Raw genomic sequence first — 25,816 nt, 5'->3', positions numbered from 1 at the left:
ATCAAAATGACATTTGAAAACTCAACGTCCAGTACAACAGTGGTGCAGTACAAGAAGCTTATCAGTGTGATCATATATACACTGTATATTAGAATCACTAATGCATTCTGGTGCAACAACACCACTGTCTGTGCTTTCAAACATCAGCATTAGCCTGGTAAATAGAAGGGTTTCCTGCTGGACTGTTGGAGTTGCGTTGGCCTAACGTGTGCGTTGCTGTGTCGTTTCTCTTTATTTATATGGCCAAATTGTAACTGTAAAATAGTTAATTATGACCAATGAACATGTCCTCTGAATGGTCTCATCATTTTTATTTTTTTTTACCTCTGTCAGTTTGCTTTGTTTTCTCCCTAATTCATCATTTATTATCCTGTAACCGTGGAGACGGGTGATCGGACATTGTGTATGTATGTTTTTATGTCTTTCTGGTGTGTGTGTGTGTTTGATACCACAGTGGTTCAAGTCACCTTTGTGTTCCAGTCACAGTCGACCCTGCAGGAGACCAAACTGAGAGATCTGACAAACAGACTGGAGAAGCTCAACCAGTCGTATCACCTGCTGTTCTCCCAGTATCCTGCTCTGAACCAGTACTGCCCCATCAGCAACAGGTGAGTACTCTGTGTGTGTGTGTGTGTGCTCTTGCACTTAAATGTAATGAGGACAGTTTTAGTTTTAGATCTTTTTCTTCTTCATCTGATGGATGTCTGCTGCATTTTTTTTATAAACCACCGTTAATTTTATTCTTTAAAAACGGCTAATTTTTAGCTGATTACCAAGGAGGGGGGAGGGGGGGTAGTAGGTTTCAGCAGTGAGGATCTCTTCCGCGTTCAAAAAGCTGCAGTTCCTTGGCTGCTGCTGGGGGCTGGCACTAGAAGTGAGTAATTCTCCATTGACCCCCATGTTAAAATAACCAACTTTACAGCCTAAAATTAGGGGGGGTTGAATTTTTTTGTACCACAATCGTTTTAGTGTTATTTAGGCTTAAAATTCTTAAAAATTAGGGCGTGGTTACGTTGATTAACAGCTCCATAGACAGGCACTGGCAGTTAGCTCTTTGCTAAAGCATCGGCTGGGCTAGGCGGCTACATCCAGAGGCCTCCGGCTACCTCCAGCGGTTGACAGGGGCTGCAGTGTCCGTGTTTGTTTGCCAATGTTCGCATAGGTTGTTGTGACAGTATGGCTTGTTGTAGTGTAGACTGTAGTAACCGACCGTCGAAGGAGTCTGTGTTGCATTTTTTTTTTTCAGTAAGTAAATTTCTCACTATTTTACCAGGATGTTTGCGCTAATTAGCATGTATTAGCATATTTAGCCGCTAGCTTATGACTTCATTGCTGATTTCTGGTCGCTGCTGATTAAAAAAAAATCTATTGCCTGCTCCAGTTTGACCGACATTACAGGCATGAGGTTAATCGACAAAAAGTGACCTCTACTCATTTCATATATTTTTTTTTACCTTCGAATGTGCACTGTAACATGCACACTATTGATTATTATTGACTGGTTTTCTGATGGGAATGGAAGGAAATGCGGTCGTGTCCAGCCTGGCAGAGCCGGCTGGTACCACTGGAACCTGCGACGCTTTTGATCACCACCTGAAGATATCAGCTCCTCTCTGTAGCTTTCCTCTGGAGTAAAATTTGCCCGGTGATCTTCCAGCTTGAGTTCAGAAGATGGAAGGGCAGGCAAGTGCTTTTCTTCCTCCATAGTTTCTGCTGTGACCCACATTTCGGTCCGTTTTTGTTCAGGGGTTAATTTCTGTTCCAACTGTTTCAGTAAGAAAATGTGTAAAAGACAGCTGAGTCACTACAAACCATCCGTACTCCTTATTCTTTCCCCTGATTTGGGATTTCCATATAGTGCATGTGTAAGAACTGTTTCTATATGAAGTCAGTGTCTGAGCAGAGCAGTATGGGCGGTGTGAGCCTGTATGTATGCTATAATAACTCTGTGAGTCACCCATGAGCTCTGCAGATGTGTGTTCAGTGTGTGCGAGAGAAACATCATGTACTCTACATGTTTGTGATGTGTTCAGTGCTTGATTTTTGACGTGTGTAGATCTGTGTTCAGTCGTATTGTGCGACGAGTTGAGTGAGTGTGAGGGAGCAGGGCTGGACTGGGACAAAAAAACGGCCCTGGCATTTTTGGCTTAGACTGACCCCCTCATAATTAGCGGTGCACAACGGACTAATTTATGTATGTGTTCCCTGAAGCAATGTATTTTACAATTGTTAGGTCTTGGCCTAGGGGAAACCATGGCGCAACATTTAAAGGAAAAATCCCAGCTCCCAAAAACCACCAGCAAACTCGCAGTAACTACACATTGAATGGTTTATTTTAAATGCATCTTGATAGAGTTAGAGCCCCCAGTAAATGACAGCTTCAAATATTTGGAATAGATTTCAGAAATATTATAACACTCTCTCTTCTCTCTCCTCAACTGCTACCTCAACAGCCTGGCTTGACTAGACAGGAAGAGAGGGACACATTATTGCAATTTATTAAGTGATATATAGAAAACCTAAAAAACCAAGTTAAAAATAAAAATATTGAACTACCTGGAAAAACTGTGCAACTATCTAAACCATCAAAACATTTAGTATCTTTAGGGTACATTTTTATTTTTTGATAATAAGCAGAAAAATCTCATACTAACTGCAGTGATACTGTAGAAAAAAACTTGCACGGAACGAAAACAAAACACAATTTAAGGCAACTGCTGCGACAGGAAATAACATTATTCACTGCTCACCATTCTCATGTAATTCTACATGTAGGTCACCTGTTTTGGCTTCAAAACTTCGAATTTCGCCTAAAGGTGAGTGATTTTCATGCCTGTCCATCACCTAAAAGTCCTGGTATTATCCTAACATTACTACCTGATACCTGCTGTGCCTGTGCTACACTTCCCTGGTCACTCTGTCCCTCGGGTTCCCTGTCAACAGTCTCTGGCTGCTTCTCTCCCTGTTCACCTTCAACCTGGGCTGCAGAGGATGTGGAGGCTACAGCGGCCCCTCCAGTTACACACTAATCTGTACACTAAGTGTACACACTACAGTATCTAGTATGCTATATTTTTCTGAATGAATCACACAATTATTCTTACTTCGCTTAGAGATGTTACTGCACTATTGGTTTAAGGTGTAATGCTGGTCCTGTGTCTTGTGTGTATTGTAATGCCTTGTAATTTTGACTTGAATTGCTCTCGTATAATTCTGATTTTTATTTCTATTCTTGCATTTGTTTGTTTTTTATTCTGATTATTGTTATTGTTATTGTTATTTTATTTTACTTTTTGTTTGTTTGTTTCCAACTTCCTCTGTGTTATTTCTTCTTGTCTTGCCAGTAAATTTAAAAAATGATCTTCATGATGCATTTTTATTTTATTCAAAGATCTTAATTTGATTTATCAGTTATCAGATATGTTAACATCATGACTGGTGTTAAGAGACATTTAGATTGTGGCCCTACTGACCCTCTACTTCAGCTCTTCACTCACGGTAAAGAGACTGTCTAACTCGGCTGAATGATAATTGTCTTTTTTATTCACCTCCACAAGATGGCATAGGAGAGCAATGAATTGACAATTACTGACTGCACACTGTAAGTACATGACAATACCAAAGATGGCGGATAGTGTCCAACCACAACTACAACTAGATACATAAAGAGGTGTATTTTTCTCTTTTCGGAAAAAGGGCATGTTGCAAACAAACTGTAAAAACAGTACAACAAAAAAAATGTGCATCACACTTCCACAAGGTACAGTCCTTTCTTTAGGACATCACGTGTTGAGTAAATTGTTTGGGGATAATGGGTGTATCATGTGATCTCCTAAGTGTAGGTGGTGCTCTTAGTTTGGTCTGTACATGTATACATACACCCTGCTTTTGTTCACCTGGCTGTTTGCCTGAGAAATACATTGTAGGTAGAAACATTTCATCAACTGAAATTATGGAAAATTGAAAATTCCTTTAAATAGTAGAAGTTTTGCTTGTTGGGGAACTGAACCAAGTAGGAAAAATGATTTCCTTTTAACAGAAGTAACAAAAGTATGAGGTTCTTCAGTACTGCAATTAAATTGCGAGGAGGTACCGAAAACACTGCTAAACAAATCGAAAAATAAAAATGATCTTCATGTGGGAACATGAAACAGTGATTATTCAGGCAAGATTGGTATTTGGTATTTTCTTTGTCATACAAACATGATCTGGTCTTAGTCACATAACTCATGTCAACTGGGAGAGGTTCAGTTGAGAAAGATAGAAATCATTTGTCAGTGAGATGTCACAAACTTCCTTGCTATCTGAGATTAGTTTGTGTTCCCCTGCTGTTCTGTGGAAAGAGGCACGACCGTACTGTAGCAAAACTTTGCATAACAGATTCAAGGGCACATGTGGCAGCAGGTTGATCTGGAGTGAGGAAACAAGTTAAACGGGAAGCTCGACAGTTTGATTCTGTCCAGTAATTACTCGATAAGTTACTCGATATGTTGAAAAGCCTCTTTTTTAGATGTGGACAAAGTTCTTGAAAGTGTGAACTGAAAAACAGCAGATAATAAAACTCTGTCTGTGTCACTGTGAGGCTGTTAAATCATACAAAGAGGCTTTCAACCTCTGTGTGGATGATGATGAAGATCATTCCAGCAACAAAGACATTGTCAGCGTGCCATCTGTCTCTGAAGAATGCTTGTTGACTTTATCTTGGCACAGAACTTATTTGTGCAATTGACAGCAGAGTGCAACAATCTTGTTTTTATTTTGAACCTGTAAGCATGAAGGCAAGTAACAGTCGGTGACTAATACAGGCTGTTTCTATTTTTCCTATTCAGAAAAAATGGCAATCACATACAGTTATATTTATTATCTTTTATGAGTTGTGAATGTGATAACCTTAGTTTAGGCACACTATGCAAAGAATAGAGAAGTGAAAGGTGATGTTGGGAGTGGTTTACTGGAGATGCGGGCTGCATGGCCAAACTGGCACAGGGCTGGCTGACAAGCCATCATGTAGAACGCTACAAAGGGATGCATTGTGAGAGGAGGTACGGGTCAATGGCATAGTGAACTGAACAGGGAACTTGAGTGTCATAGAGCACCACCTCAAAGAGCGCCACACCTAGAATGGGAATCCAACCAACAAGCAATGTCAGAGGAGTGAAAGAATATTATATATATAATGGTCATATTTATCATGTGAAATGTGTGTACCTAAAACCCATTTTCTAAACTGAGTATGATGTTCAGGGTGGTGGGCGGGGGGACATGTGAAACGTGGCAAGCTACATTTGTGCCTCAAAACTTTGTACTTAGCCCTTCTTGTTTTGACTTTTACATTGACTTTTTGTCTGTCTGAGTGAGCATCACATCAGATAAAGTGTGTTGTCTGGTCTGTCACTAACAGAAGGAAGTCAGGTTTCTTATAATCCATGGATTAAGTAGGGCTGGGAGTGGTGCCTGAAATTACTACTGTAAGTCCAGGAGTCAGCTATGGTCTGCTACATGTCCTTGTGTTCAGACAAAAGCCACAACACATGCTGTCATTTCCTTTTATCGCTGGTGGCAGCTTTGCAGGTGCCCTAGGTCAAATTTCAGAAATGTTGACCCCACTGTAGTCAAACTACATGCTTGTTTTCTGCACATAGACTTTTCAGTAATAAGTTCCTGATCACACAATCAACTGAATACAAACAAATTAAGATGTAGAAAATCCTTTTGTGCTTGGTCAGGTCAAATTATAATCCAACATGACACTGTTTAGTAACATGTTATGGTAAAGCCACAGTAAAGTGTAGAGTAACATGTTCCTATTTAAACTGTAGTTGTCAGTTGTAAAATTATCTCATACCCCTGATTGTTTTCCTCATAATTAAACATTATATTTTCACAATAAAATCACTCATCACTAATAACCTGCCAACTTTAAAGAGCATAATTTTCCCAATTTCATTTGTGTTCACTGTCTAGTTTTGAGAGGATGAGGGCTAATAGGCCTTTTTCACTGAAGAGATTTTTGACACGTCACAGTGTGAATAATTAAATCAACAGAGACAGTTCAGTTTCGGGGTCCTGGAGTTGTTCATGATGGCTCACTGTCACACTGTCATGGTTTACTGGGACAGTTCAATACAAAGCTATTGTTGATGTAATTAGTAACACCTTTGTTTTTCCTGTTTTGGTGAGTTAAAATGTCTGCTTTGAAAAAAAAGGTACATTAGACAGGAAATGATTAGTAATATTTGCCAAAAGCAAACTATCTCTCTCAAGAGATGCTCTTGCTTAATTGTACTGACAAAAAATGATTTGTTAAAGTGTGCAAGCAGTCAGAAGTAACAATCAACTTGAGTTTTAAGCAGCTAAGTTGCCAGCAAGGTAATCAATCCAGTGATCTGTGTAGTGAGATTCTTAAGAGGCCAGAGGAGTAAACATTTTTGAAGTTTGAGCAAGAGAAAGTGTCTGCAGCTGGACATCACTCATCTCACTTACAAACACCAGAGTAGCAAGCACACACCTTTCAACCTTTCCACCCATGTCAGCACGAATGAAGGAGGGAGGTGTTGAGCCATCTGATCTGCAAAGAGGAGTTGGTGTTCTGGACTGGTGCAGCTGTGTAGTCACCACCTGTGCGTAAAAGGTATTCATGGCATGACTGCAGGGAAGTTCCTGAGTGTGGCAAGTTGAAAAGTCAATGTTTTTTTTTTCTCTCGAGTGCTCATGCTGACTTCTGATAACGTCAAAAACCTGTGCAGGCAGGAGTATAATGAAAAGTAGCAATACTAAAATGTAAAAATGCTCCATCACAATAAAAACACTTAAAACGGTACTTACTTTACACAAAGGTGTGGACATAGCAGCAACAAACTGAACTTAAGAACACACACTAAAAATGGATATTAAAAAGAGTAGCCTCTGTCAGATTGTTAAATTACTGCTGCGTTAACATATGAGTGACATTACAATGTTGTTTAGCTGCTTTACATACAACATTTTTATACTCATGATACCACATGTTTTTCAAATGAAGCTGTCAAACAAATGTAGAGAGAGAAGTAAAGTATTTCCTTCTGAAAGTTAATGGAGCTGAAAGTGTCACAAAAATAAAATATTTAAATAAAGTAGAGGAAAAAAAATAAATCAATTATATCTCTCTCTCTCTCTCTCTCTCTCTCTCTCTCTCTATATATATATATATATATATATATATATATATATATATATATATATATAAGTTATTTATTAACAAGAAATTACACATTTTTGAAATGACTTTCAAACATTCCGCTAATTCTCCTCCATGACAATCTAGTTAATCTCATTATCATTGCTGCATATCTATAAAAACTCCTCAAGTTTCCTGTTGTTGTAATAACAGAATAATCGTTATCACATTAACAGGAAAACTGAATGTGATACCAATGCCATGTAACTTTAATTACATTCAGATTTTACTGCCTTAGGTATATGGCTATTTTTCTGTTAACTGCAAGTTAACATTCATGGTTTAATATTATTCGGAATGGCACTGATTTTATAAGTAATTTCAATAATGACGTTGATTTGAACATTTTAATGCACAATAACACAATGTAGAGATATTTGGCAATAAACCACATACAAAGCAGCCCACACAGAACTGTGTGTAACAGCTTTGTCAAGTTTGCTATGTATTTCCTCTCCATTTGAAAGAAATAACCAGAGAGCATCAAGAACAAACTTGTCCTTGAAACTCTAACGGTGCATAGGATTCATAAAATGATCGCACTGTACTGAAAACAGAAAAAAAAAAAACATTTGAAAACGCTTTAGTATGTTTAGTGTTTGTATGCTAGTTCAGAACAGATCACACCAATGTCATTTTATGGTCACAACAGTCAGTAAATTACTCTAAATGCAAAGGCTGTGTATCATTCGAAAACACATCTAAAGTTCTTGAACATAGTTTTCTTGATTTTTATAGCTCTTCATTTTATCTTCTGCTGTCTAAACCCAGAATCCATGCTCTTTGTTTTTGGCAGATTTGCTGCATTCTTCTTTAGTCTCAAATAGCTTAAACTACAGAGACTGTGTTTAGCCTGGCGCCTTGCTTCGCTCATATGACATCAAGAGGTAAATCTAGCTTTCTCTTTGAAAAAAAAAAGGGACAGTGGGCTGTCCACTTTCCTTTTGTCATTATTATTAGTTTTCTGTGTTTTTTTTTTTAAACTGAGAAATCAGAGATGAAAGTTTGACACATGAGTCTATCAGGAGTCATTATTTGCCAAGTGTGTCAACATAATTTTCTCCACAGTCAGGAAAAATAACTCTTGACAGGAAGCCTGAATATTCTGAACATGAAGAAGAACATCCTGCAGCTGATGCACCTTTTTCATAATTATCTTGATCACATGCATGAGACAAACTGTCCTCTGTCAAATAACTTTTCTTCCCTTTAGTTTTTATATTGACCTTAATCTGTTGATAATATATTGACCACCTGAGCTTTGATGTTCAAAAATAAAGTATCATTATATTTCCCCTCACAGTTAAGAGAAGATATGTTTCCACACTGTTTTACAGCATCATCCTCCATATTTGCTTATTCCAGCACGTCACAGTCATTGTAACAGTCGCACAGTTTCTTGAGTGCAACCCTACAGAAATTAATTGGGAAAACGGTTTAGTATTATATAAATGAAATTTGAGGGAGACAGGGTAGTTGAGTGAAATCTTTACATTTTTTGGCAAACAGAAAACAGCAATTTATGTCTTTGAACATCATTTTATAAGCATTTATTTGTCCTATCAGCATGTGTCTCACGTCACCGGAAACCATGGGATCATGGTTACATTCCTGAAGGCCTGAGTAAAAGTTCTCCATTTATGGAGTCAGAATTAGAGTCATGGCCTTCTCCTCGGTCCTGTATTGTGCTCTACTTTTTTTCATAAACTGAATTATAAACACATTATCTTTGGATCTGAATAACTGCTTACACTTAAGTATTATTTTAAAAAGTTATTCTGTGCAACTCCAGTTAATTTGCTTCCAGTGGTATCAGTGACCAGTCCAAAATGACCTCTTGTTTTTTGCCAAAGGTGTGGTTGCTTTTCCACTAGTTGCTCACTTTTTGAGATCTGTGTTTCCCTATCAGTTCAGGGGAGACAGACTGTCTGGTGAGAGCAGGTGATCATTATCTGCCATCCTCAGCGGACAGACAGGCCTGCTGTTCATGCCTCAATGCATGTGGGTGGTACGCTGGGCTCCGATACCTGCAAGTCCTGGAAATACCCATCTATCATGTTCCTCTGGGTTGATACAGTGTATAGAGCTGTAAAAAAATTAAAATAAAATGAAATATAATAAAAAGCACCTGTGTGTCCTAGGTTAAACATCAGTGCGCGCGCTGTGTGTGTGTGTGTGTGTGTGTGGGCGGGTGTATTGGCTGGTGCATTCAGGTTCCCGGTAGAGTACAAATATCGAAGTAAAAACAGCTTTAACAATATCTCACATTTGCATGAACACATGAGACACAGATTGTTGAGGTCATAATTTTTAATGTAAGTGTCATGTTTCCTCCATTTGTTAACTTTTGCAACCAGTGCATCAGTATAGGTAAGATAAGTGGTTAAACTAACAGTAAAACTTCTGACAAAAAACTTTAAGGACTTGTTTGTTTATTGAGGATCAAATATTGTTATTGCAATTACAATAATATTAATGTGTACATTTTACATTAACACATTTGGAGGGTTTTTATATTGATTTATTTATTTGCTTGGTTCTCTTTCTTACGGTGATTTTTAAAAGTGAAATTATGCCTTAAGAGCAGTCTTCCACACTGTAAATTGAATATAACTGTTGGTAGTTAAAGCAGTTTGAAAAAAAAACAAACAAAAAAACAAAAAGCTTTACAGTGATCAAAAGACAGCTGTGTGTCCAAGTGTTGCAAGGGACTGATAAAAATTAACAGCACACCTCAAACCTACAGTACCCTACGTAAAGACATGAAGCAACCTAAGCCTTTGATCGTCTGAATATTTTGATGAGGCTACTTTGAAAACAGTCATGTGACCCTTGCTCCAACCTGAACAGTTGCACAGCAATCCCACACACGCACAAACAGAGTGAGAATCTCGGTGAGATGAAAGTAGGCGATAACAGCTGTGCTCTGTACCTGTGGGAGGAGTGTGTGCACTTGCGGACACAATCATAGAGCTGCTATGATTGCAGCTTTTTTTTGCCCCAACTGGACGCACAAGCGGATACTTGAGCCATGGATGCAGAGGTGAAAGGCCCCGGGGACCAGGGAGCGCAGCTGCTGGACATCAGCTCCAACTCTCCCCCTTCTGAGCCCAAAGGTGCGGAGGAACCCGGTCAGCTGGAGAAGCCTCCGTATTCCTACGTGGCTCTCATTGCCATGGCCATTAAGGACAGCCACGACAAGAGACAAACCCTGAGCGGGATTTATAACTTCATCATCTCCAAGTTCCCCTACTATGAGAAGAATAAAAAAGGGTGGCAAAATAGTATTAGACACAATTTGTCCCTCAACGAGTGCTTCGTCAAGGTGCGCAGGGAGGGCGTAGGGGACAGGAAGGGCAACTACTGGATGCTGGACCCCGCCTTTGAGGACATGTTTGAGAGGGGAAACTACCGGCGGCGGAGGAGGGTGAGGAGACCCTACAGACCCCCGAGCGTGCCTTACCTGACCGGGAACCCCGTGGAATATCCCGAGCCGCTGTACCTGCAGCCTTACGTGAGCAGCTCCTGGGGTCTGTGCCAACCCAGCTCGTCCCAGCCGACCGGATACCCAACAACCCAGGTGAGCAGCAGCAGTGGACTCACACGCAGCTTATCCCCCAGCGGCCCCATGAGTTCATACTGTCCTCCCTCCCACTTCCACCACCCTCCGTATGGCGCTTACCACCGCCACCTGCCCGTGCTGGTCCCCCACAACGGGTGTCCCTACGGCGGAGTGACCCAGCCGATGAGCCCTGACGGAGGCACCGTTTCGGTGCCATGCAACTACCAGCAGTTCACCTCTTATGCCAGGCAAGCGGAGGGACAGCTTTCTCATCCATTTGACCAGTAGGGTTTTGATTTTTTTCCAACCATGGACAGCCAGTTCATAGACTCAAAGTTCCTCTGTTTCACCATTTCAGTTCGGCTGTCACTCGTTTGTCAGGTTAAGTTAGGCCTAATGGTTTGGATGTTCGACAAGGTGTAAATTTGTTGAAGCTGTTTTAGGCTAACTTTATTTTTCTTACTGTCAGAACTCTTTGCATTTTAGGATCAGGTGTGAACTTCAGGAGGACAGTCGATTTATGTCAGAGGCTCAGTTTATGCCTTATTGTTCAACCAAATAAACGAGGCTCAGTTTATGCCTTATTGTTCATATTCTGTTTATTATTTTATTTTATGATTTTGAATAGGCCTGTAGCCTACATGTGTAGCTATGTTATTTATTTCTTTTCTCTGCCTTTGTCCAATTCTCCGAGCTGCTATGCAACAGCTGGTGACTCTGAAGCACTGATCAGTTTTCTTATCGATTAAGAATGTTTACTTGATGTAAAATACATCATGTTTGTTAAAATAAAATGTTATTTTTGCATTTTATGATCTCATTGATTGACTGACTTACTCTTCGACTATATATTATGGAGGAAAATGTAATATTTATTATTATTGTTGTTATTATTGACAAATCATGTGCTTATTACTTCCCCTTTCTTTGATAACTTTAGTTAATGGTTACTTTTCATATTCAGATGAATAATTCAAAACATAATGAACCAATACAATATAGAATAAAACTTAGCACAATCCAGGTCAATGACACTAAAATGCTGAGTAGTTCAAAATCTAAAAGATCCATATTTAAAATCAACAGCAACAAAAGTCAGTTCACCATTCATTAGTATGGATTCAGTCTTTTATTGATTGATGTTTTTTTTAAAAAATATTTTGGATGTTCTACGTAGTTCTTGATAACAGATTCAGTCCTTTTGGGCATGGATGACAGATAATTATTTTCAGCTGCTCTTTGCTGGAGTGGTTTTGTTGTTTTTCAATGTGAGGTTGAGTAAATATTGAATTGTGCATGGTGTCATTTTTCAAAGACAGCCACTGTGCCCTCCGTTATTGGTAGTATTGCTCATTCTGTACCTCCTAACCACTGCTGTAACTGTGTTTCTTCTTATGTTCTGTACTGATGCTCTTGTACTTTCTCCTATCTTTATGAAGTCTCACAATATGGTTTCTTATCTGTTCAGGTAATTCCTCACCATGGAGCCATGTTGTTACATCAAACACAACCCAAAGCTGAGAAAACTACTTTTACAGCCTTGTTCATGCAATCAGCCTTAACTGGAAATCACACGATGAAATGTTCAAAATTTGTTGTGGTGATCACTGGTTGACTTCAATTAAAGGGTCACAACTAAACTCACTTTTGTTGCTGAGGTAATAATGTAGTCCATTTAACCAATTCAGTTTAAGCTATACAAAATTTCAAATAAATTTAAATTTAAAAATAATACAATTATTGAAAGATGGTACAATTTTGAGTCATATTTTAGTGATAGTACACAGAGATGTATGCAGTTTTGTTGTATACTGTAAATAATGAAGTATTTATTATAGATTAAGCCCAGCAGTACATGAAATAAGGAAAATTACCTCCACTTTTACAATTTTAGTGATATTTACATATGATTTAATCAGTAATTATAAATCAATAATCTAGTATGTTATTCCAAAATGGTCCATTTTGCATAGTAAGTACTTTTACTTTTGGTACTTTAATTATATTTAACTCTATTACTTATGTACTTTAACTGAATAATAAATGCAGAGTTTGAATGGAGGTCTTGTATGAATATTTACACACTGTGGTGTGGCCTACTTATTCCACCGCTGAAGACGAGGCTAAATCAGCAACTGAAGGTTTAGCGTCAACCAAGCGAGGGAAAGGAAGACAGCGCTTCGAGCCTCATTCCAACACCATCGCACTCCCTCTGTACTAGACTGCTCACTGCTTAGACTGAAAACGTATGTCATTAATCTCAGTTCTGATAAACCTCACCACCCCCAAAACAGAGGAATTATAGCTAAAATACATAGCTTTACGTGACAGTTTAATCTTGGTTTTAGTGAGCAGTGTAGTTAACAAGGAAAGGTAAAAAAAAAAAAAAAAAAAAAAAAATAGTGGAACGCGTCCTGGCTGTTACGCACGTTCCGTTTCCGTTACGGGGCGTGTAAAAATCGGGATTGCTTGCCGCGTGCGCCTTGGCGCCGTGTTTTGCCAAACGCTAAAACACTAAATTTCATATGTTTTTTGGTTTGTTTGCTGCTAGTTTCACTGGGAAATGGAGACGTTTAACCAGCTTTTGTTGGAATATCCCGAATTAATGTACGGAGGAGTCGGAGTTACGGCGTTTTTCGCCGGTGGAGCGCTGATATACAAAATAGCCACCAGGTGCGTTAACTTCAAGATTTTGCACCGCCGCGTTTGTTTTTAGCTAGGTGCACGCTACCTTTAAATATGCATTAGTTGTTCAGAGTCGCGATGTTCAAAATATTTTGCTGACAGCAGGTTATGTGTGAGTATATATCCTATTTTCAGTGTTTATTTACGTTAGCCCAGGCGCTAACTTTGCTAGCCGTGGTGCTAACTTACTTGACCAGGTTTTGTGACACTTACAGGAAAATCAGTGGCTGTTTTCACTATTTGTATGCACTGACAATACTTTCCAGTATTGGTCTTTGAAAGCTACTCTGGGCACTGTATCTTTTTTATATTATATACTGACGGAACGTTATTGTTTTGGCTCTTCCCAAACTTTTTCACACCAAAGATCTCCGAACGGACTGACATGATCTGCAACTGTGTACTCCAGTTACTTAACATAGGAAGTACCTCAGGGACTCGTGCGATCTCTGAATATGAACCTTAGAAATGCATCAACAGGTTTGAGTCACAGTGTCTTGTTGCCCCATGTAACTCCACGTACACTCCACCTGTTCCTTACAGAAAGAAGCCGACCCATGCAGATGTGAACTGCTGGTTTTGTAACGAGAACACAGTGGTGCCCTATGGTAATAGGAACTGCTGGGACTGTCCCAACTGTGACCAGTACAATGGCTTCCAGGAGGTAAGTTGGAAAAGTGTGACACCCGTGAGTTATTTTCTGTGCATCATTAAACAGCAGTGAAATAGTTTTTTTCTATTTGTGTCACTGTTGTGAGATGTGTGGGGTTTTTTTTATAGTCTTATTTGTGTTGATCCATCTTGTTTTCAGAATGGGGATTACAACAAAACTATCCCAGCTCAGCACAAGGCACATCTAAACCATGGAGTATCTGGGAGCCTTCCTTCATCTGAGACACCCAAGACACAGCAGTGGGTCAACTGTCAGATGCTGCTGTGCAGGAAGTGCAATAACAACCAGTCTACAAAGATCAAGCAGTTGGCTTCATTTATCCCAAGGGATGATGTATGTACTCTGTGCCATTCGCTGTTCTACACCATATATCATTACAGTATTTAACGCTAAATTTATGATTGTTTATTTCCATTGTAGGAAAACTATGATGAGGAAATTGAAGCCTACAAACACCACCTGGAGCAGACCTTCAAGTTATGCAAGCCGTGTCAGACAGCAGTGGAGTACTACATCAAATATCAAAACCGCCAGCTACGTACAGTTCTCCTAAGCCATCAGCTTCGACGCACCCGAGACTCAATCAATAACTTTGTAAAGGTCAGTGTCAGTTCACACTTGACAAGTAGTTATTCTTAGTATTTTCGTCATTATTAAATTCACCCTACTTTATTCTTACTCTATTTTAATTCTGTGTTTTTACTGTTCGTTATTACCTTACTAAGTACTACTTTATACCGATGCAATAATGCGTTTTATTATGGTGCATGAGCTAGGTTTGTAAATATTCCACCTCTTCTATGTGCACATGTGCAGAGCTGAATTGATAAATTGGGATTAACATAGGAAGTTTAGTGTTTCCCTTAGGATTTTTTTCAACAGCAGTGCAATTATTCATGCATCCATGGGCGTGTAACGCTGGACGTGTATTTACATGTGTTGGTGGAGAAATAGCCTGAAATGACCTTGGAATCGTTTGCCTTACCACTTGAAGGGCTGTTGAGGCCCAGGTGGCAGTACTAATAAATATCAGCAAATGAAATGTCTCAACACAGAAAATTACTTTGACTATTTTATTGAACTTGAGAAGATATACTTTACCGTTTTTGACAAATTAAATAATTCAATCCACTGCCTTTGCAAAAGAAGTTAGCAAAGTAAAAGTCTTTCTAGTAGAAGAGTTAGGTTAGTCTATCCTGTCACTGTATCTTCTGACTGGTTTGGCCAGCTGCTGCACTTGTGAACAGCCTATGCCGGACAGCTAAAGGGTGACGTCAATGTGCATGCCTGTATTTGTTAGTGGGTGTGTGCAGTCTACTGTGTGCAGTGCAAAAAGTTACACTGCATGCAGGTTTGTCATGAATTTTAATGAACCATATGAAATTTCAGCATCATCACTCCTGATTCATCGGCAGCTGCATATTGGGGAAACACTGCAGTTGTACAGCTCCATGGATGTTAGGCTTAATGAAGCTCACAGCGATAGTATTACAGTCACAAATACATATGATTTCTGACACATTTAGACATTTCAAGTCTGAGTTTTAGTGCAAAATGAGATTTTCAGTTAGTTTCAATTAATTGGTGTACACATTCAGCGGGGAGGCTTTGGCTGAAGTGAAAATGTGAAATAGTTTCACCCTCCATTATGTATTGTTGCTTGATCTTATTGTAATATGTTATAAAAAAAAAAAAACATAGTTTATTGATTTCCATTTGTTTTGAAACTGTCAGGATTTATAATGAAACATGCTCTCTCTCCTACAGAGCTCCTATCCCCTGTCTTCTCCCATGGGGGTCACAGTATTGCGGGCACTTGCCTTCCTGCTATGTGCTTTCCTAGTTGCTACATCTTTCTTAGAGTTGCCAGACCAGCCTCCGTCACCTAGCGGCCCCCAGACATTAAGTGGTGGGGTCACTCCTCCTAAACCCTTTAATGAGTCCACCCCCAAAAATGAAAGCAGTGGAGATGTGCCTGTATGGCAGAGTCTGCTGGAGCTCCTCCCAGACAAGGTCATAGAAAATGCCAAGCTGGTGTGGCAACATGGAAGGGACAACCATCTGGCTCTAGTCTCTGTTGGCCTGTTGACTTGCCTCACTGCCATCTTCTTAGCAGGACCTGCAAGGTAAGCCACCACTACCTCTTTATTTGCCTTTATAAAGGACCAGATGAATTTAATTTAAGAAAAAAAACAACAACTCTGCAACTTCATGTGTATCTACCTTTTCAGGCTGAGGAGAATTGATGCTGTGGCGTCTGTCCTGTGGTTCTTCATCCTGTGCCTCTACCTGGCTGAGAACTACTTGACTGGTGCCTCAAGCTGGATGGACACAGCCAAGCACACTAGCATCTCTCTCTGTTGCCTCGTCAGCTTTGCTGCTGCTGTGGCAACTCGCAAACCACCGGGTCTACGAAGAGGCAAATATCGAAGGTCAGAATCTGAGCAGTAATGTTCAAATTGTTTGAAACGTGGGATTGTGCAAAGCATCTTCTTACCATAAAAGAGTTGTGTTCATTGGAATCAGATCAAAGCACATTGATCTATACGTATTTTTTTTCTCATTTCTTAACAGAACAGGAGACACACTGTTTTTAATTCCTGTTTTTAATTCCACTTTTTACCCATACCACTGTTTTTAACTACTGTGTGCGAATGACCGTAAGGTTATGATATGCGAATGGCAAACTTAAGGCATGGGGCTGTGTGTGTGGCCCACGATAGGAACAAAAGAGTGCTACTTGGTTAATCGCATCAAAACCTCACCTTCAAGCACACGTGCACTTGGTCTCATCTAATCTGTCTGTCTGGGTGAAAATCAATTTGCAAATTAACAGTATTATTACATACAAAGAACATTAATAATAACTAAACAACTTAAGAGTTGGGGAAAAAAGATACAATAAAAATAGTAATTTTTAATGCCAGTAAGAGTGGGAGTTTAGCAATGAAGTACCCAGCTGGCACTAAACTATGTATTTTAAACTGTACTGTAATTCATAAGCGCACCTCAATTTCCTTATTCATTAAAAATCTGGGGTAGCTATGAGTAAACAATTGTTCACTAACTACAGCTCAGTGCATGAAATACTAATGTATGATGACACTGCAGGCAATACTCAAGATTTGGTTTTTCCCGTGTTGCTTCACATTTACTATTTCTGAACAAAGAGTTGCCTCGGATATTTCCAAAAATTTGTTCATCACGAGTCCTTTGAAGCCACCGTTTATTTATGAATGACGTCTGCAAGGAATTTCTTAGGAATGCAACATCGGTTCTGAAGCAGCTGATCAGTTCTCAAGGCAGAGCTGGAACATTTTCCTATAAGTGATATTCGGTTATGTTTGTGGTGAGGTGGCTGCCTTTGCATTTTCATCTTCATCTTTTTCATCTTTTTCCATTTTAACAATGGGAATGTTAAAACATGGTCTGTGCGAGGACTCATTAATGTGCTTATTGCCATTTGAAAATCTTTCGAAAACACTTGCGTGCCTGAGAAAAGTAGTCACTAGTTTATCCATGTTTTTCTGAAAATTCTGTTCATTTCTGTTTGTGGCTGTACTCTGGCCCCCGTTGTTGATCTTGTAGCCCTGTGATTTTTTTATTTTTTTTTGTTTTCATGTTTGGATTGTGCCCAAATTTTTTCCTCTGCCCTGAAATGATGCCTGACCTTCCCTGAAAGCCATTAATCTGTGCAAAGCGTTTTTTAATTTACTGCAGCTGTATTTAAGTCAAATCAAGCTTTACCGTTTATACAGCATACAACACCCTGGACTCTCAAATTAAACATTACAGTATTTGTTGCTCTCTGCTGTGCTGAAAGCTGTTGCTTAAAAACAGTGCCTCTTGATGACTACCTGGCAGGTAGTTGCCTTCTCTTGACATTTGCTTGAGGTGATCATCAGTAGTAGCTTCTGGCTGCCTTGTTGTATCAGTCCTTGAACATGCAAACATGAAGTTCTCAACTCTGCAACTGTACATAGTCATTGAGAGGAAATCTTTCAAGTGCCAGATAAAACTGCAAGTAAGTGCTTTGATGAGTGCGAGAATTAAAGGTATAAAACTTGATGCGTGAAATAAGGTTTTATCTCACATGTTGTGCTCATGTGAGATAAGCAGAATTAGAAATACTTGACTTTTCTTTTTCATATTCTATTTGAATAAAAAATTTTCAGTAGTTTAAAATGTGAAGGTTCTGCATTACCACATATAGCTAAAAATAGTAAATTTCTTTAGCTTTACATATTGCTTCACTTGATCCAATGATATCACATCGCTTTACCAACAGTCTAACATGTTGATGGTTTTAAACACTGATGGACAAAACTGACTGAGTTGCATGCGCAAACATTTCACCTCGCCGATGTATTTTCCATTAACCTCTTTTTCTTCTTCTTTGTTGGAATGTGTTGAGTGAAGGGGGATATTTATTTAACAGTAATGTGAATAGATAATACAAACTAATAGCTGTAGAGAGTGCTTATAGATTGTATTTGATGGTAGAATACAGTTTAAATTGCATGTTGTGTTGTCTTGTAGATGGATTTATGTTTTTGGACGAGAGCCTCTGGTGCAGTAGTCTCAAAGCTTTAAATTGTCAGTGTCTTAAATTTGAAGGGCTGCCAAATCTAAGATACTACAGATGCACTTGTAGGCTGTGAGGAAAATACAGACTCAAATACAAAGATTGTAATGCTATATAGTTTCTATAATATTGCATCAGTAGTTACCCAGTTGCTTCCTTTTTTTTTTTTAATACCTAAAATGCATCATGTGAATAACTGCATCTTAAACTCTTGACAAAGATCAACATCAAATTAAAACACATGCATACCGAGCTACATATAGGCACGATAGCCGCAAATGTTTGAGTAAAGCACAGCGCACTGGAGAAGAATTGTGTAATGTGTTTTAATTTTGATGGACTTGCAGTGACAGCAGCTCAGTGGTCAATGGTCTGCACCTGGCTGTGTGTGTGTGTGTTCTCAAAGTAAGATCCATATTTTTACCTTTGTGTTTGGGTGTGTAAGAAACAACTCCAAATGTATTATCGATGCCAATGTTTTACATGCTGTGCTAAGAAGTTTGTTTGTTGTTTGTTATGCTACAATATATTCATAGTAAATAGCCTGGCTAAATGGCTATTTCTGTGACTTCCTGTATTTACTTGTTGAAATATGACTGTTAACCATTTGTATCAAGCATTTAGCTTTACAAGCACTACATTTTAACGTGTACGTTAATCATAACTTTAAGTTGCCATATGCAACTACTTTATACTATTGCCACAAACATATATTGTGGTGTTGTACCAGTGATGGATATAGAACTACCTTTTTACTAATGGAACAGTGAATGTTAATCTTTTTACCGCACTGTGTTATTCTAGAGATCCAGTATGTAGCTGAAATGTGATTATGTTATACCTAAATGTTTTAGTAGTGTGTGTGTGTGTGTGTGTGTTGCAGAAACACTAAAAGACTCAATACTTTAAAAAAAAAAAAGGCCAAATCTTGGTACTTTTAAAACAGTTAAGTATTTGTAATTCCAAGCTATAGTACAAATAAGCTAATGAAATACACTCAATTTGATCATTTACTATGTATTTATACAATCTGGAGCAGCCTGAGAAATGGAGCTCCGTCCATGCTGAAAGGCTTCCTGCAACACACCCAGTGAAACACTGCGTGTTGGGTGCTTAAGAGCTGAGGTTGGGTGTCTTGCTTTTGTAGGAATGCTTGCTGTACATGGAACGTAATAAACAACTGGTGAAAGGATTTGGCTTGTGTTTGTTTTTCGTCAACACAAACACACCGTCTTGTCCTCTTGTGTATGTTTTTGTCTGGTTTGAAGCAGTAACTTTATTAAATGGCACTGGGGTTTACAGGGAAATATCAGCTCAGTGTTAGCCGCGACTGAAGTCAAAGCTCGATTGTCACTGAAAAGAAACAACTTTGACACATAACGTGAATGGGCCACGGACTGTGTGTTTTGTGTAAATGTGACAGAGTTGAGCTGTATTGCTGGGCAGCATTCCTCCTGTACCATTTGTTCTCTAGACACTTTCAGCTGCTGTGTGTTGACCAGCAGCTGCAGCATGTTAATGACCGCCTTGCTATAGACTGCTGCCAGTAATAAAGTGCTCACATTAAATGGATATCAGAGGTGTGTGGTTCAAAGATTGTGTGCTGATTTGATTTCAAACACTTTGAGACATTTTATTTAATTCAGAGTTTATATTTTGATGTTGAAGAGTGTCGTATATTGGCATTAACATAGTACCAAAATCACATTTGAGGGCTGATTTCTTTACGCTTGAAATCACAAAGTGAACTTACAGCACTCTTTGCAGTCATTCTCATGGAGTCTTCCTTTTTGAAGCATTTGACAGTTTTTGTTATAATTTTCAGTTCTGGTAGTAGCCCATTGCGTTGCTCTTGTGTTGCAGATACCTTGCAGGCAGCTCTGCAGCCCCCTCCTTCGGCAGCCAGCCTCCCCTGCTCTCTCCTGACCTGGCAGACTCCTTCATCCCCACCCCGCCCCCGAACCTCTCCAAGCTCATCAGTTGCCAACAGAGTCGTCACAAGTGCAGTGATTCTCCCTCCTCCCTTCCAGGACGCCTTAACAGAGCCCTCAGCCTTGGCACCATCCCCTCCCTCAAAAGGACAGGTAATATTAAAGTTATTTCTCTCAGTTTGAGTCACCAGACCAAAAAAAAACATCATCAATCATTTAACACTGAAAGAACTTTCTGTGTCTTATGGCACAGTCTGAAGCTGACTTGGGTGTATTAGATTTAGTGCAGTGTCAATAGTGGCAAATGGGAATATTCAGAAATGAATGTTACATAAGATGCTCTTGTTGTCCCCAGTTTATAATGGAGATGCTGTTTCTAACGGGTGTCGGGCACATCTTTTGTATATCTGTAGAACTGTTTTTTTTACCGGATATATCTGCACTGAGCTAATATTGGCCAATATTTTTGCCCTGGTCACTTTATCAGTTAAATTCTATTTTATATTTTTTTAAAGATGAAATTGCACAATATTATGTATTCAGCATTTCTTATGGAAGTTATATGATCCTAAAATAGATGGTCCCATTGCTGTACCTCATCATTTAAAGCTGCATTTAGACCTGAAACAGTTGAGGAATCAGTCAATCGACAGAAAGCTAATCAGCAACTGACTGTTGACAGGACAAAACAAACATCACCTTGGGCTTTAGGAAATTGTCATCAGGATTTTTCATTGTTACATTTTATTGACAACAGAAGAAATCGTTGGCAGACTCACTGACAACGAATCTGTTTTTTGGGCAGAAAATGCCTAAATAACCAAACTGACAAACCACTGCTAAATATCACGCAGTTATAAAACTGTATCAGACATAGATTACCCTTTTATTTGGAGTTGTGTTTCTGACCAAGTGACATTAACTGACTAGCTGGTTAATGCAGGTTTAAACGAGGCCCTGGTTCATGGTTGTGGTGAATGGTGTGATTGTATGTTTTATGTATTTTCAGATTCTGGTTACCTGTTTAGCGGAAGCAGACCAGCCTCACAATACAAAGACTCCCCGCCTTCAGGTATTAAAACTCAGCCCTGTATTTTAAACAATTCTTAACCCTTTCAAAGCCCTGGATTGATATTTTTCACTGCTGCTTTTTTTTTTTTTTTGGCACAGACTACTTTTCACTGAAGTCTGGGAGCCGCCCATCATCCCCGAGCCCCTCTCCAACTCCTTCTATAGCTGGGTCATGTACATCCAGTTCAGGTTCTGCCAGGCAACGCCGTCCCCTCATCAGTCCCGCTCGCCTCAACATCTGTAGCCAGAAACTCTGGCTTTTCTCAGCAGAGCTAGAACCCAAGCTCTCACCCCCACCTGCATCTCCACTGTACTCCACTGTAGGGCCGGCCTCTCCCCTTTACAGTGGCTGCTTTTCACCTGACATGTCACCCTTCCAAAGCCAAAATGGTAAGCACACCTGAAGTTCAACTGTTCATAGTAAAATGTATGCTGTGGGGGCGGGGGGTTGTAGCAGCATGTCATTCATGATACTACCACCAGATGGCAAAGTAAAACTTTCTTAAATCCTACACATAGTGACTTTAAAGAGAGAAAAGATGTTGTATATGAAAGCTTTCATATTCATTTAACTTCATGCTTAGATGGTTTTATGTATGACTTCATGATTTACTTGGTTGCAGATATGAGTTTGAGAGACAGCAGTGTGATTGATAAGGAAGAGAGGAGTGAGACAGGCAGCTCCTCGGGGTCCTCTGCATGCCTGGTTGGCACTACGACACAGGGGCCAGAGAGCACCCCCCCTCCAAAAGGTAAGCACACTGATTTAAACATGGCAGGGAGATGGAAACTGTGTCCACCAGCTGTCCCTTTTGTTCGCAAGCCCATTGTCTGGGTGTCATAACCACATGTTAGTCCTGAGCCTTCTTAAATAAAGTTGTTATCCTACTCTGATGTACAGTTTTTAAAGGATACAGTCACATTTTTCAAGTCGGTCTTCAAACAATACTCACTTGCTCGTATGTATGTAGAAAGCATTATTTGTATTTATGTCCGTGTGGTCTTGTGGTCTGAGATACCCCCCCCCCCCCCCCCCCAAAAAAAAATTGACCTGGTTACATTGTATGCTCCATGGCAAATTTCAACAGAATTACTTCAAAAAGAAAATTTTATTCTTTTTAAACGTAGGAACTCCCATTTAGAAACTTTTTATTAGTTCAGTGAATAGAGATGTACAGGAGATGGTAGATAAAAAAGATAAAGTAGCCACTGAGGTCACACTGACCTGTATGCACTGCTGCAACATGATTGGCTGGTTGGATAAATGCACAAACACACGATTAATTTTTGGTGTTCCTAATAAAGTGCTCTGTCAGTGTATTTCATATAGATCAGTGGCATCTGGCTGATATCCAGTCTGCCTTATTAGGTCAGTATCAGATCAGTGCTTTCCTATTTTGTAGGCAGAGTTTTATGCAGTCTGTGAAAATACACTGGCTTCAGACCTGCACTTAAATTTAAACGAGCTGAGACATGTATCAGTTCTAAAGGAAAACATTGGCTGACAGTAACGTAACTGTAAAACGTGTACAGAAAAGGGACAACCTTCGTTCCACATTGATGCAGAGTGATGATGATTCTCATGAAATGAATTAGCTTTCTCTGCGACACCTCCAGGTTTCGTGAAGCGTCTTATCGTCCCGGGTCTTTTAGCAGCGAGCCTGACTGCCAACCTGTTATTCGCCTGCCTCTGTATTTACCACTACTGGAGATGAACTGTTGATGGGCTCTGCTGCTGTTTTTATTTTGTTTATTTTATTTTATTTTTTTGCTGTGACCTGCACAGAGTGAGTCGGCCTCTGGCCCTTGACCACCCTGTCATGTCCGTAGACCTGGAGGTCATTCATCAAATGCCAGAAAACATCACCTTTCTGGCAGTCACTTGTTTGTTGGTGCTTAGTGAAAATACAGATGTCAGCTGATGGATTTTCAACAGCAATACCTCCCTTCTGATTGGAGTTAAGAGAAAAATGTTTGGTGGAATCGAATATTACGCTTTTGAATTTGTGGTTCATGGCTGCTTAAAAATATTTTGGCTTTTGTGGTCTGGCCTTGTTTTGTCCTTTGGGTTTGTCACTGCTCCTCTTTCATGAACACAGGTGAACGTGCAATTGATTTTAAAAGTTCTTGCACTGAGGCTTGACGGCTTTTTAGAAAATATGCTGTGAAATGTGCAATAAACATACACTGCTCAGTTGTTGCTGCTTAGACACAAAGGATCATGTCTTACATACTTACCGTGAATTCTCATATACAAAAGCGGGAATTAAAAAAATGGCCAAGTCACAAATAGACCAGGCTAAAAAAAACACTGGGAGAATCTGTAGCCTACTGCAACAACTCACATGTTAAAGTCAGTATAATTCATCAGTAAAACAACAGTCATCAATCTTTTTTTTTAGTTTTTGGGGGTTTTTTTGTATACTCCTGATCATCATCCTGATAATTAACTGGAGAACAAAGCAAATTAGAGATAAAGGCCCGTCTCTAAAATAAGCTTGTCCCAGATAAGGGAGGTAAATAAAAGGCCTTGGGCAGTATACTGAGAATTTACGGGATGCTGTTTTTGATGAGTGCATTACAACTCCCAAATGAATAACATTTCCAGTATGCTACAATAGCCAAAAATTGGAAAGCATTAAGCAGCATGTTATGTTTGTGGTGTGTAGTTGGTTTTGCATTTTTGAAATTTGTACAGATTTTTCACTTTGTAATGTCATAATTTCACAGCACTGGTTTTGCCATTGTCTTTCTATGTACAAATGGGTGACAAATTAAAGGAGAAACCAACCTAAGATCTCTTAGTAAGGTGTTGTGCTGCCTCGTGCCACCAGAACAGCTTCAATGCACCTTTGCCGTGCATTCCCTCAACATACTCATCAAACCACTCCTGTCAGAATAGAAGTTTTTCATAACAAGATAAAGGTCTTTACCTCTAAACTTTGTATTGGTTGCCCCTGCGTGGAAGCATCTGCATTCATTATGTTTTTCCTTTACTTTATCACCCGTCTGTATATTCAGCTGAGAAGGAGTGGTACCGGTATGTCAAACTCAGTCCTGTTGTGTTATTTTGTTATACATTTAAACGTCAACATTTTTAATATCATTGTCATTTATATCTCACACCAAAGTGACACATGTCACAGAAATAGTTCTGTTTCGCCAAACCATTTCATTTTCTACTATCTCTTATAGATATCCTGTTCACCGGCAAGTTTGTAAGGGGCAAAACTCCTAACATCAAGTGCAATATAGAAAATAAATGCTATTTCTAATGAGCAAAAAGAGGTGATGTTCACATTTACATTATTTCATAAAAAAGAAATAGAGATTCAGAAAATTAACCGAGCTGTAAAATTTATACAGACTTTTCTTATAAACTTCACACTCTGTTAAATTAGAAAGATTTTTGCACTTGTTTTCTGAACTGTATTTCCAGTCTTTTGTGCTTGGTTGTGTTGTGTTTTAAATGTGCATAATCATATATATATATATATATATATATATATATATATATATGATTTTAAATTGTTCTATTACAGATGAAGAGCACAGATGTTTAATTTATTGTTTGTGTGGATGCTGAACATACAAAAAGTTGTACTTGTGGAAGATTTGGTTAAACAGGTTACAGTTTGTGTCTCTTGTAAAAAAAAAAAAAAAAAAGATCATGTTTTTGTTAATTTTCTCATGAAATGTTTTGTACTGATGAATGATCATTACTCACTTGATTTATTTTTTTTGTGCGAAAGGAATATATTTGTTCCTTTTGCATGGTTCCTCAGTATGTGGTCTTTCTCGGACACTTAATGCTAATTTGAATTTACAGTCATTTTAAAGTGCACTTGTCAGGCTGTTTGAAGTTATTATGCGCCAAAGTAATAATTACTGAAATAAATTAAGTCTCTGAGAAAACTAAAGCTTGCTACTCTAAAACATCTAAATTACTGGGAATCATCTAGAAAACTATCAACAGACAACATTACAATGAATAACAGTTTTTGAAAACTGTTTCAAAATACTGGATACAAAATTGTGCGTTTGCATGTGACGTGTAACCTGGCGTATGTTTATCTCTTCTCTGAAGAAGGCT

At 39.0% G+C, this 25,816-nt stretch overlaps 2 protein-coding genes across 2 annotated transcripts; both read left to right on the top strand.

Annotated features, from left to right (window-relative positions):
* Nucleotides 1-10,094: 10,094 nt before the first annotated feature.
* Nucleotides 10,095-11,593, top strand: foxl2l (forkhead box L2-like). The gene has a single exon (XM_041045839.1). The coding sequence runs from the start codon at nucleotides 10,248-10,250 to the stop codon at nucleotides 11,064-11,066; it is 819 nt and encodes a 272-aa protein (XP_040901773.1). The 5' UTR covers nucleotides 10,095-10,247; the 3' UTR covers nucleotides 11,067-11,593.
* A 1,637-nt stretch (nucleotides 11,594-13,230) lies between these two features.
* tmem201 (transmembrane protein 201) lies at nucleotides 13,231-25,432 on the top strand. Its single transcript, XM_041053695.1, has 11 exons — nucleotides 13,231-13,451; nucleotides 14,007-14,127; nucleotides 14,275-14,469; nucleotides 14,557-14,736; nucleotides 15,904-16,262; nucleotides 16,368-16,568; nucleotides 20,585-20,805; nucleotides 21,662-21,724; nucleotides 21,823-22,113; nucleotides 22,347-22,475; nucleotides 23,341-25,432. Exons 1-11 carry the CDS (start codon nucleotides 13,342-13,344, stop codon nucleotides 23,436-23,438), a joined length of 1,968 nt encoding a protein of 655 aa, XP_040909629.1. The 5' UTR covers nucleotides 13,231-13,341; the 3' UTR covers nucleotides 23,439-25,432.
* Nucleotides 25,433-25,816: the final 384 nt, after the last annotated feature.

Source organism: Toxotes jaculatrix, chromosome 2 (genome assembly GCF_017976425.1).
Source record: "Toxotes jaculatrix isolate fToxJac2 chromosome 2, fToxJac2.pri, whole genome shotgun sequence".
NCBI classification, from domain to species: Eukaryota; Metazoa; Chordata; class Actinopteri; family Toxotidae; genus Toxotes; species Toxotes jaculatrix.
This window is presented reverse-complemented; position numbering and strand designations above follow the sequence as displayed.